The sequence below is a fragment of the Octopus sinensis genome, linkage group LG7, assembly GCF_006345805.1.
Source record: "Octopus sinensis linkage group LG7, ASM634580v1, whole genome shotgun sequence".
Classification (NCBI taxonomy): Eukaryota; Metazoa; Mollusca; class Cephalopoda; order Octopoda; family Octopodidae; genus Octopus; species Octopus sinensis.
The window spans coordinates 105,600,867-105,614,732 of NC_043003.1; the positions used below are offsets into that span (position 1 = coordinate 105,600,867).

Here is a 13,866-nt window from a genome sequence, read left to right on the forward strand (position 1 = left end):
GTGTGGTTAAGAAGTTTGCGATTCAGCCCCACTGTGTAGCACCTTGAACAAGTGTTTTCTTTTTCTACTATAGCGATGGGCTGACCAAAGCCTTATGAGTGGATTTGGCAGATGGAAACTGAAAGAAGCTTGTCATATATATGTTGGGGGGGGGGGGGAGGGCGTGTTTGTGTCTTCTTGTCTTGACATTGGGAAACTACCACCTGTGTCATCTCTTGTGAAAGGTAGAAGAGTCCAGTTTGCTGGACATTGTTGTAGAGCTGAAAACGAGGTAATTTCTACTCTTCTCCTCTGGAAGCCATCTGCTTGCGATACCAGAGTGCACACACTACCCTGATGTAATCTCCAGGGATACAGGCATCTAGCAACAGAACCTCCGTAATGCTATGATGGACCGTGAAGTCTGGCGTAACATAGTAAATTCCCTTGTCTCGACCACAGTCGAACAATGATGATAATGATGTGAGTGTCATTGTTATACAAGCAGTGTTGTTCATTTCCAGTCTTCTGTGAAAACATGTCTGGCCATGAGGGGAATATTACTATACTTGGAAACAAGTGGGGGTTGGCAACTGGAAGGGCATCCAGCCGTAGAAAATCCACCTCAGTACACTCCATCCGACTCCTACAAACTTGGAAAAGTAAATGTGGAAAGAAAGAAACTTTAACTGAACATTTCTGCCATCTCTGAAGACCTGTAAAGGCCAGGACACAGTGTTTCCCACCATCCTGCTACACCAAAGCAGTAAATAAAGACATGCATAGCAAAATGTCTGCCGTAAAAGATTTACCCTGAAGCCATTTGAGTTGGCAGCCCGATAACATGTTCGTTTAGTCACTTCAGCTATAAGCAAACCCTCTCGACACACACACATACCAGCTTAAACATTGGTACCCATTCACAATGTATAGAATGAAACTAGATGTGACAAACTCACTGTCCACACACACACTGGTGGACACCATTGCTGTTTAGCCCCAGGTCAGTCACGATTCCAGAAGATTTATGATCAAAGCTGTTACAGTTGTTGAGATTTAAAATAGCTAGAATGAGGAATTAGTCAGCTAAAATATCAAGTTGTAATTCTCTACGACAAAAATTACTTTTCTTCAAAATGTATATAAATATTAAAAATGCTATATGTATATAATAAAATAATGTAGAAATTATTTTCTCTTTCTTCACATTCTTCAACTTATTAATGAATGTATTTCTGTAATTATGAAACTGCCCTGTCTGTCTCCCTACTTATTTTGCACCAGTGTGTAAGCCAACCAATCAAATCAGTGGACACAACAGGGTTAAACTAGCCAAAGATGGTTGTTATCTCAAACGAGATCATTCCTAATGTGTCTCTCAAACAGTGAGGATATCAATATCGCTACACAGTCATGATTATGTTGCTTTTGGGAGTCTCTTAGATTGCATTATATCATGTGTTTGTTTCAACTTCTTCAAGACAACATGGTATAATTTGAGTGATATTTGGGTGCTATTTCTAACTAGGTGAGGAACTCTGTAAAAGCTCACTATTATTATTAGTTTGAGAGGGAAAGGTGGTGTGCCTAGTTTTTAGAGCGGAGGAAGAGATAACTATGATAGGGATGCAGACGGGTGATTATAAAGGTTTCACTTGAATTTTAACAGAGATTAGTTTTGGATTTAAAGAGTATGGTGATTAAGATTTGAGTAAATTGTGTGGTATGAATGGAGTGTTGTGACACATGAGTTTCAAGAGAGGAGAAACAAGTGCAAGGAGTAAGTTTAGATGAAAGTGTGTGTGTGTTACATGGAAAAAGGAAAATTTCTTATTTCTTTATTGCCCACAAGGGGCTAAACATAGAGGGGACAAACAAGGACAGACAAAGGGATTAAGTTGATTACATTGACCCCAGTGCATAACTGGTACTTAATTTATTGACCCCGAAAGGATGCAAGGCAAAGTTGACCTCGGTGGAATTTGAACTCAGAACATAACGGCAGACAAAATATCACTAAGCATTTTGCCCGGCATGCTAACGTTTCTGCCACCTAGCCACCCTTGGGAAATTTCTGAATGGATTAAGTATTTGAGTATTCACCTTAATCTAGCAGCTGTTCAAATCTATTGAAAGCATCACAACTACAATTTCCATTGATTTTTTGATTGATTTCGATTTCATTTGCCTCAATAGGTCTTCACAAGCAGAGTTTTGTGTCCAATGGCTACATCCCAGGTAAAGGCCCCAGGTTATGGTCTCACTTGTCCTGCCGGTCTTCTCATGCACAGCATATTTCCAAAGGTCTCGGTCACTAGTCATTGCCTTGGTGAGACCTAACGTTCGAAGGTTGTGCCTCACCACCTCATCCCAGGTTTTTCTGGGCCTACCTCTTTCACAGGTTCCCTCAACCGCTAGGGTTTCAGAAATGGATATATTGTTCTACATTACCATTTCAAACTACCTGTCTATTCTTAGTAGGTGCTCTAAGGTCATCTTGAAAATGTTACCTGTAACGAACTAACGTGTCTTCGCAAAGGAAAGACAGGTGTTGGATAGGAAACCTCCAACAAAAAATTATGCTTGAAATGTTGGACCTCTTTTCTCCTTCATAGCAAACCAATTCATTTCACTTAGTACTTGCCAGCATGGCTTTTTGGTAAGAAATTTGTTTCACAACCACAGGATTTTAGGTTCAGTCCCACTGTATGGCACCTTTAGTAAGTGTCTTCTGTTGTTTAGCCCTTGGCCAACCAATGCTTTGTGGGTGGATTCCATTTATGGAAATGGATAGGAAACCCATTGTGTGTTACTGTCTCTTTGCCCACACATCACAGGATGGTTGTAAGCAGGTGTCATCATTATGCAAGCAGTGCCCTTCATTCTCAATCTTATGAGACATTTACATTATTTACATTATTTACAATTGACGGATATTTGTCCTCATCTTGTTTGTTGTTTACACAATGTTTCCAGCCTCCATCAGGTATCTTGGGGAAATTTCGAACCTGGGTTCTCATTCCTAAAGTATTTTTCGATGTTATTATTATTATTATTGTTAATGTCTGTGTGTGTGTGTATATATATATATATATATATATATATATATATATATATATATACACACACACGCATACACACACAGACATTAAAATCCGAAGATTATTATTATTATTGTTAATGTTCAGGTCACTGCTTGGAATTGAACTCGGAATCTTGGGGTTAGTAGCCTGCGCTCTTAACCACAATGCCATATGCCCGTGGGCATATGGCATAGTGGACAAATATCTGTCGAATGTAAATAATGTAAATAGTGTAAGTAATGTACATAATTCCTCAGCTTCTGAGACATGTTTGGTCATGGGGGAATATTACTTTACTTGGAAACAGGTGAAAGTTGACCGCAGGAAAGGTATCTGACTGTAGAATCTCTGCCTCAACAAATTCCGTCTGACCCATACAGGCATGGAAAAGTGGACGTTAAACAATGATGATGATGATTATAATTTACCAATACCAATTATTACTAGTTCCTTAGATTCCTCTGTTTCACTTTGAACTGAAAATAAAAATGAGCTATTTTTAACATTTGGCTCAAATTTTATTAGAATTTACATAAATATCACATAAATTTCAGCTAAACATCCTTTGAAGGTATTTTAGACTTGTGTTGTTTTCCTTCTGAAGATAAAGGATTTTTCAAACCATTTCCTGAGTAAATACATAAAAAAAAACAAAAACAAAAAAAAACTATGTACTAAAATAGCATATAACCAATCGGCAAGATAGAAGCTTGTAATTAATGCCTTCTAAAGATAAATCAATGTTAAATTGAAAGCTCCTAAATGGTAATATTCTCTGTAGAGTTCTAGCATCAATTTGTACTTTCTTCATCTTTAATCCTTTAAATTTAGCAGCTTCCAATTACAAATTTACTGAAGATATACAAAAATATGGAAATCATAAATAAGCAATAAAGATTTTTTTTAAATCCAATAATAAGATATCTTGTAATTTTCATTTTTCTTTGTTTTTTTTTTTTGCTCACAACAACGGGTTCAATTGTTAATTAGCAACTTAAGTGGTTTATCTGGATATCACAGTCTACTCATTCTTTTCTTAATGAATGCAACTGAAACAACCTTAAATTAAAATTACCATATATGGTATCATACTAAATGTATATATACTGTTGGAAGGTATGATGCTGTGGTTTTTGTCTGAGAGAAAATCTCTTCAGAGACATGTTGTGTAAAAAACAAATATATACAGGTTGTTGTCAACTTATGGCTGATGGACTTTACGACAATTGGCACGCCAGCTCCTGGCAGCAATAATAAATAGTCCAGTTGAAATCAACCCATCTACAGATGATGTCAGCTAACAAACGCTTCCCCTAGGTTTGGTTATCAATTGCCACTGTGGTTATCCCCTGTGTTGGATGACTATCTTGTCACAGAGACATCGAGGTAACCTCGTATTTGTTTATAAGACAACTGCTTTAGACTCCGAAATATTTGACTAACACCAGTATAATAGTATAATACAGAATGCTGTGTGTAACTTTTACCTGTGAATGTACCTTAAGAATGTAGAAATATAAAACAAGGCTATGTAAACCTATAGGCTGACATACAATCAAATTGACTTATGACCAGTCTTTCAGGACCAATTGGGGTCGTAAGTCGATGACGACCTGTATTACTCCAAGATAAACATTATTACAGCAGTGACTTAGGAGAATGACAGATACATTTTATTCTACTTAAAGTTTGTTAATGACATGCATATGCTTGTCACTTGCCAAGACAAAATTTATGCTTCAGTATATGTATTTTATATATATATATCATCATCTTCATCATCGTTTAACGTCCGTTTTCCGCGCTAGCACGGGTTGGACGGTTTCGACCGGGGTCTGGGGGGCCAGGGGCTGCCCCAGGCTCCAGTCTGGTCTGGCAGTGTTTCTACAGCTGGATGCCCTTCCTAACGCCAACCACTCCGCGAGTGTAGTGGGTGCTTTTTACGTGCCACCTGCACAGGTGCCAGAGGGGTCTGGCATCGGCCACGGTCAGTTGGTGCTTTTTATGTGCCACCTGCACAGAAGCCAGTCGGGGCGGTGCTGGCATTGGCCACGTTCGGATGGTGCTTTTTATGTGGGGGGGTGCAGGAATATAGGGGAGCACCAGTGGGGAGGGGTGTTCGGGGAAACGATATCGGCCACGTTCGGTGCAGGAATATAGGGGAGCACCAGTGGGGAGGGGTGTTCGGAGAAACGATATCGTCCACGTTCGGATGGTGCTTTTTATATGGGGGGGGGTGCAGGAATATATGGAGCACCAGTGGGGAGGGGTGTTCGGAGAAACGATGACAGGTTCTAGACAAGTAGAACGTAGGATATCACGAGAGGGGTAATGCATGGTGAAATAGCGTATTGAAGAGGGGGGTTCGAAGAGTAGACACCTATAATGGTGGTGGGAGAAGCGACATCCGGTATAGATGGAGCAAAAATATAGAGATATCCGGTATTGGTGTTGGGGGTGGGCAAGGGCGGGTGCACCGCGAATACACGACGGTTGATAGACGAGAGAGCGAGGACTTGGACGGGCAAAATTAATAAAGGGATATTGAGGGGGGACGGTGGAGAAATGGAGAAATGATGAGAGGAGTTAGGGAATACGATGACAACTGTTTAAGCGAATTAGTAATTAGTAAGTAGAGAAAATAGACAGATAAAAATAGATAGATAAAAACATGTTTTGAGTGTTTAGATGCGAATGCGAATGTAGTCTGATTGGTCGAGAAGTGAAAATAAGTTTTTAACTTATCTGTACTCAGGATATAGCTGCAAGGTGAATATATATATAAAAGTTCATTTTTAATGTAATATATATATATTAGAAAAAAACCATCTTTTATCAATTCAATAATGAAAAATTAAATTACACCATCTAGAAAATTTTGTGAAATTTGATTTAGTATTTCTAAATTGAATTTTTCCCTGTAAGTTTGGAATAATATTCCATCATCATCATCGTTTAACGTCTACTTTCCATGCTAGCATGGGTTGGACGGTTCGACTGGGGTCTGGGAAGCCAGGAGGCTGCACCAGGCCCAGTCTGATCTGGCATTGTTTCTACAGCTGGATGCCCTTCCTTACGCCAACCACTCCGTGAGTGTTGTGGGTGCTTTTTACATGCCACCGGCACAGGTGCAGGCGAGGCTGGCAATGGCCACGAACAGTTAGTGCTTTTTACGTGCCACCGGTACGGAGGCCAGTTGGGGCAGCGCTGGTGACAGCCATGTTTGGATGATTCTTTTATGTGCCACCGGCACTGGTATCACAACTACAATTTCCATTGATTTTTGAGCGATTTCGATTTCACTTGCCTCGATAGGTCTTCGCAAGCAGAGTTTTGTGTCCCAAGAAGGAAAGGTAAGCATAAGTGGGCTGGCTACATCCCAGGTAGAGGCCACGGGTTATGGTCTCACTTGTCCTGCCGGTTCTTCTCATGCACAGCATACTTCCAAGGTCTCGATCACTAGTCATTGCCTCGGTGAGACCTAATGTTTGAAGGTCGTGCTTCATTATTATTATTATTATTATATATATATATATGTATATATGTATGTATGTATGTATTACATTAAAAATGAACTTCAATTTTGCTTGCTTGCTAGCAATGTTACACAGCCAAACCAGCGCATAATGGGAAAATGCTCCGAAAATAACTTAATCCTGAAAGGGAAGAAACTCTAACCTTTCTATTACACATATTGTGATGGGCAAAATATTTTAAAGTGAAAATTACTTTAAAAATACGGTAAATATTTCGTAAAAGACCTGTTAATAATCCTGGTGTAAAATGGGTTTTTTCCATAAGTTTCTTTTGAGTGCATTCAATGTATCTCACCGCCAAAGGATTGGCTGCTATTTCCAGCATGCCCTGCTACCACGTAACAGCTATTTGAGATAAAGTACCTGAAATATCTGTTATGTGGTAGCTGGGCATGCAAGAAATAGCAGCCAAATCTTTCTTTTTCTGGGGAAAGGAGCCATTTAAACATGATTTTAATGTCACATTCATTGAAAGCCTGCGAAATAACTTGGAAAAGAAAAAAACTCACAAAACAAAACTCCGTTGCTGGGAAACTCCTGGTACCTTGAATTCTTGGTGACCCAAACAGGTCACAGGTAGTCTAGTATACTATTAAGTCAGATTGAATCTTGCTTGCTTGCAATGTTACTCAGCCAAACTGGCGCATAATGGGAAAATACTATGATTTAAGTTTACCCTGAAATGTTAATACGAGCAGAATGAAACAAGTTTCACGTAAATTGCACAAGTGGTTTTTGAGATACTAAAGGTTTTTGGGGTATAAATACTCAAAATGGTGCATAATGGGAAAATGTTCCGAAAATAATCTTCATCCTGAAAGTGAAGAAATTCTTTTCTTTCTGTTAGACACAGTGAGTTGACAACAAAAAAAATACAATTATTTTTTCACTTTTGTTAAACACAATATTTGAATCATTTAGACGATTTGACTGCGGTCTGGCGAACCAGACTCCAATCTGATCTGGCAGAGTTTCTACAGCTGGATGCTCTTCCTAATGCCAACCACTCCGAGAGTGTAGTGGGTGCTTTTACGTGCCACCAGCACAAGGGCCAGTTTGGTGGTACTGGCAACGGCCACACCCGAACGGTGCTTTTTATGTGCCACCTGCACAGGAGCCAGTCCAGCAGCACTGGCGACGACCTCGCTCAAATGTGTCATGTGTCACCAGCACAAGTGCTAGTAAGGCGACGCAGTAACGATCACGCTCAAATGATGTGTTTAACGTGCCATAAGAAATAGTGAATAATACAATCACTGATATTTCAGCAAGCTTGATGAGCTGTAAAAAAATTAAGTGAACGCACTTGAAACAACATCAAATTAAAACTGCTATTTGTGCATTATACTAAATGTATATACACCAGTGGATGGGATAATGCTGAGATTTTTGTGTGAGAGGAAATCTCTTCATAGAAATATTATGTTAAAAACTGGTGCAACTTAGAGAATTTCTGACAGGACTTTTGACAAGAAAATTTATGTTATGATTACCAGAATTGGATTAAATGGACATCTTTGAATAATGGTTTTTATTTTTTGTTTTTTCTTTTGTGCATTTCAGTTTGTTATATTCCTCTGGTATCTTGTACCTGCAATGATGAGACGGTGAGCAATGCCAATTCCAGTTGTGCAAGTATTCTTGATGATATGGGTGAAGAGGAAAGAAAAGGTGCAGGTTCTTTCCCCATAGTCTGTGCGTGAGTATAGAGTTTCCCAATATTCATTAATAACACCTGCAGTTAACACCTGCAGACTTAAAATATAACTTTTGGCCATTCCATTTTCACTCACAGAAGACTGCTGCAAAATATAACACATAAATTAATAATTAATGAAATTTAGATGATTCTCGTGTCGATTCAGAAACAGTCTTCTAATCTTTTCTTTTGTGGTTTCATCAGAGAAAGAAAGGCAGGACCCAGGAAGTTTTTGCACTTATAAATTAGTCACTGGTGAAATAACAATGATGGTTTTAGAGATCCTAGAGACACTACATTTTTTCTATATTGTTGTTTCTCTGTGAGTTATTTAATCATCGTATATGCCATATTTTTCACTGGTTTTCTCATTGGACTGTAGCCAGGCTAGGGCATTGCTTTCAAGGCCATTGGCAATTTTATTGGTCTTGCACTTACCATATAAACTCAGTTATAAGTCACACTTTTTTTCTTGAAATTTTCACCTGAAGTTGGGGGTGCAACTTATAAGCGCATCCTATTTAAAAGAATCTCAAGATATTTTCTCGATACAAGCCATATCTGAAGTTCCAGCACTTGGAATAACCTAAAAAGATAAAATTTTACATTATAAACAACAGTTTCGATAATAATAAAATAAATGCACCCTTTCAAAGCCTAGCCAGGCTCATGGGCCCAGTTTCCCAGTTTCTATGGCGTATGTGTTCCCCAGCAGGACAGGATGCCAGTCCATCGCAGCGTTACTCATTTTTGCCAGCTGAGTGGATTGGAGCAACGTGAAATGAAGTGTTTTGCTCAAGAACACAACTTGTCACCTGGTCCAGGAATCGAAAGCACAATCTTACAATCATGGTGCTGACACCCTAACCACTAAGCCACATGCCTCCACAGTTTCTAAAATGCATGCATTTAATAGGATAACAGTTGTTGTAAGTCATCTTCAGCTTACTGAACAACTAACCATGTCGGTGCAATTCTTAATCGAACTTTGCTCTCCAACATCAAAAAAAGTCATTGCGAGTTATTGTTGGGTCAATGGTAAAATTCCCAATTTGAACCTTGTAAGTTGGAAGTGCGTCTTATAGGCGAGGGATTTTTATAGCCAAGTGTATACGATAAGTAGTATTTATTTCACTAAACTTGGATGGATGAAAGAGAAAAACCTAATATCATAAGATATTTTATCCAATATTCTACTGACTGTGTTATCCCTTGTCCAATGGGATTTACTCTTTTACTTGCTTCAGTCATTTGACTGTGGCCATGCTGGAGCACAACCTTTAGTTGATTCAATTCGACCCCAGGACTTATTCTTTGTAAGCCTAGTACTTATTCACTTTTGCCAAACCGGTAAGCCACAGGGACCTAAACACACCACCATCGGTTGTCAAGCAATGTTGGGGGTGGGGGGACAAACACAGACACACAAACATATACACACACACATACATATATATATACATATATACGACGGGCTTCTTTCAGTTTCCGTCTACCAAATTCACTCACATGGCTTTGGTCGGCCTGAGGCTATAGAAGACACTTGCCCAAGGTGCCACGCAGTGGGACTGAACTTAGAACCATGTGGTTGGTAAGCAAGCTACTAACCACACAGCCACTCCTGCGCCTTGCCACTCTTTCATTTTTGAGATTTCTAAGATTTTTTGCTTCTGTAGCTTCATTTTACTTTTGTTTTCGTTATGCAGATTAGTAGAATGAGTTTTGGTTTTTTCTCTTGAACAAAATGTAAAATTTATTAGACACAGTCATGGCTGTGCGGTTAAGAAGCTTGGTTTGGGGTTGAGTTCTACTGCATGGCACCTTGGGCAAGTCTCTCTTGCTATAGAGCCAGGCTGACCAATGCCTTGTTGAGTGAATTTGGTAGACAGAAACTGTGTAGAAGCTCGTGTGTGTGTCCACCATCTTTGTTCGACAGCTGTTGTTGGTTTGTTTACATATTTGTAACTTAGCGGCTCAGCAAAAGACTGATAGAATAGGCACTAGATTTCAAGAAAAAGAAAAAGAACTGGGGCAAATTTGTCCAGCTACATCCTTCAATGCAGTGCTCCAGCATGGTTGTAGTTTAGTGACTTAAGTAAAAAGAAAGCACAAACTTTATAGCCTTTTCTATCATTCTGTTTTTACATTCAGTTTCTGTCTACTTATGTATTTTGTATTTAGTTTTCAATCTCTTTGTCTAACAGTAAAATTTTATTATATTTTCAGATATTTCAACGACTATCTTAAATGTATGAACCTCCTCATAAGTGAATGTGACAAAAAGCATCTTTTGAACTTCAAAAGCTTCAAGGAATTTTACACACGTCCTCCTTATAGATGCCGAATAACTCCTACATACAAAGGTAAGTTACTCTTGTTACAATAAAACTTGTCAGATGGAACAAAAACACGTTTATGTTTCATTTCTCTTTTAGATATTTTCAAATTTGTCATCTCAAGAATCAATATTGTCATTTAGCGTCTGTTGTCCATACTGGTATTGGTTGGACGGTTTGACCAGGGCTGGCAAGCTGGAAGGCTGCACCAGGCCTCAGTCTGTTTTGGTATAGTTTCTATGGCTGAATGCCCTTCCTAATGCCAACCACTCTGAGAGTGTATTGGGTGCTTTTACGTGCCACCAGCTCAGATGCCATTTGCACGACACCAGTATCTGACATGACTGCAGTTTTGATGGGTCTCCTTCTTAAGCCCGGCATAATGCCAAAGTGAGGTTCAATGCTTGAAAGGTGCTTTTACGTGTCCTTCGTGTGACACCAGTATCTGCCACAACTGCAATTTTACTTGGTTTAATGGATCTTCTTCTCAAACACAACATAATGCCAAAGATCTTGGTCATTGCTTCTGTGAGGCCCCACACTTGTAGCATCCCTGTACATGGCTTGTACGGCTCTCACCAACTACTCGTCTATCCTTAGTTTCCACCAGATAAGGGATCGGGGAGACCCTGTCAAAGGCTTTCTCCAAGTCAGCAAAAGCCAAGTACAGAGGTTTATCTTTGGCTGTGTATTTCTCCTGCAGCTGCCTTACCAGAAATATAGCATCAGTGGCACAAGGCCAGACTGCATCTCAACTAGACACTTTCTCCCTAATTAGTTGGGCTTTGATTCTCTCTGTAACTTTCATCACCTGATCCAACAATTTGATACCTCAGTAATTATTTCTATCTAAGGCATCACCTTTACATCTGTAGCAGTTGACTATGGTGCTGCTACACCAGCCATTGGGTATAACTCCTTTATGAAGTACCCAATTTACAATATGAGTGACTAGACCATAACCCACACCACCAGATAGTTCCACATTTTATTAAACTATCAAATATACACATGCTGCATGTACAAGTTTGTAAATAGTAAAACTAGAATCCAAAGAAACTAGTGATTATCATCATTAAACATCTGTTTTGCATGCTAGCATGGGCTGGAAGGTTTTACTGGGGCTGGCAAGGTCGGAGAGCTGCATCAGGCTCTAGTCATCTGGTTTGGCATGGTTTCTATGGCTGGATGCCCTTCCTAATTCCACACACTTTACAGAGTGTACTGGGTGCAAGGCAGTGAGCTGGCAGAAATGCTAGTACGCTGGACAAAACTGCTTAGCACTATTTCGTCTGTCTTTACATTCTGAGTTCAAATTCTGCCAAGGTCAACTTTGGCTTTCATCCTTTTGGGGTCGATAAATTAAGTACTTGTTGTGTACTGGGGTCAATCTAATCAACTGCCTCCTCTCTCTCCCCCAAAATTTCGGTCCTTGTGTCTAGAGTAGAAAAGAGTGCACTGGGTGCTTTTTATGGGGTACCAGTGCCAGCAGGTGTCGCCAAGTAACTTTCAAGACAAAAACCTCTTAGTTGAGAGGAGGGGGTGGCTGTGTGCCAAGTGAGAGGTTAGAGTATGATAGCAGGACAGGGGTGGTCAATTTGGCTTTTGCTCCCTCTCATTATCACCAACCCTTGAACTTATTGGGCTGGTTATCAGGTTTGCATATAAGTGACTGAAATCACAACATTCCCTCTGGATGAGTGGGGACTGGAGCAACATGAAAGGAGGTGTTTTACTCAAGAATTCAATCCACTCCTGGTCTGAGAATGGAAACGATGAGCTTGTAACTGTGAATGCAACACCCCCACCACAAGGCTGTGCCCCTTTGCTTTTCTTCCCTCTGGGGTTGATAAAGTAAAGCACCAATTAAGTACTTGGGTCAGTCTGACTAATCCTCTCCCCACAAATTTTAGGCCTTGTACCTACTGTAGAAAAAACTGTTATTATTATTATTATTATTGAGTGAGAGAGCAGTGCATGCCATCAAAGTGACACTGGAGTAAAATATACGAAGCCCAGTATACCCTTCATGACTACCCGTCTGATAAGGGTACACAAGGCACATGCATCACAACCATATGTGCGCGACATGGTGATCTCATAGCAAGATTAACTTCCCAAGCTAACCTGTCATATCTCTCAACTTTTCTTTCTTCCTTATCGCATACCTTGTTGTCAGCTGGGCATGCTATATCTGTGATCCAGCATAGTTTGTTTATTATTATTATTATTATTATTATTATTATTATTATTATTATTAGAAGGTGGTGAGCTGGCAGAATTGTTAGCATGCTGGATGAAATGCTTAGCAGTATTTCGCCTGTCGCTATGTTCTGAGTTCAAATTCTGCTGCAGTTGACTTTGCCTTTCATCCTTTCGGGGGTCAATAAATTAAGTACCAGTGAAACACTAGGGTTGATGTAATTGACTAGTCCCCTCCCACCCCCACTAAATTTCAGGCCTTGTGCCTTTAGTGGAAAGGGTTATTATTCTTCTTATTATTATTCTGGTGGTGGGCCTGGCAGGATTGTTAGCATGCTGCACAAAATGCTGAGTGGCATTTTGTCCGTTTTCATGTTCTGGGTTCAAATTCTACCCGGATTGATTTTTGCCTTTCATCCGTTCAGGGTGAATAAAATAAGTACCAGTTGAGTACTGGGGTTGATGTAATGAACTTAACCCCCTCTCCCCCCCCCAAATTGTTTGCCTTGTGCTTACAATAGAAAAGTTTGTTATTAATGTTATTTTACCCATCTTTTTATTTTATTTTTTTCTCTATTTTCTTTTTTTTTTTTTTTTTTTTGCAGGAAGTCAACAACATATAGCAGCGTCTGGATGGATTCTTCTTTTCGGACTCGCCTACATTTTACTACTACAAATTGCTTGAGATTAGTGCATAGATAACAATTTTCTACTAGTGTACACTACAATATTTGCGTGCCATCTTTTTAGCCGCTTGGCCAGGAGTACGGAGACTGTATTAAATGCTAAAGAAAAAAACGAAAAAAAGACGAAAAAAAAAATACGAACATCATAAAGAAGACAACTAGACGGAGCAAATTTTCCATTTTTGCTTAGTCAGCATAATTTTTTCATTTTTTTAAAAAACTTATTGTTATTTTTCTTACAGCACAGAGTAATGGCATTTATAAATTGTCCTTCTAGTTATCAACATTAAAATTTTAATCTTTAATAATAATATTGGAAATAAAAGTATTTGAAGAAAATGGAAA

The 13,866-nt window shown here is 39.3% G+C and overlaps 1 protein-coding gene across 1 annotated transcript in view; it reads left to right on the forward strand.

Moving 5' to 3' along the window:
* Window positions 1-13,658, forward strand: part of LOC115214158 — a 79,412-nt gene extending 65,754 nt beyond the window's left edge. The window contains exons 2-4 of the mRNA XM_029783233.2: window positions 8,162-8,297; window positions 10,524-10,660; window positions 13,441-13,658. Of these exons, the coding sequence (XP_029639093.1) occupies window positions 8,162-8,297; window positions 10,524-10,660; window positions 13,441-13,520 (353 nt within the window). The 3' untranslated portion in view covers window positions 13,521-13,658. The remainder of the gene's footprint in view (window positions 1-8,161; window positions 8,298-10,523; window positions 10,661-13,440) is intronic.
* Window positions 13,659-13,866: the final 208 nt, after the last annotated feature.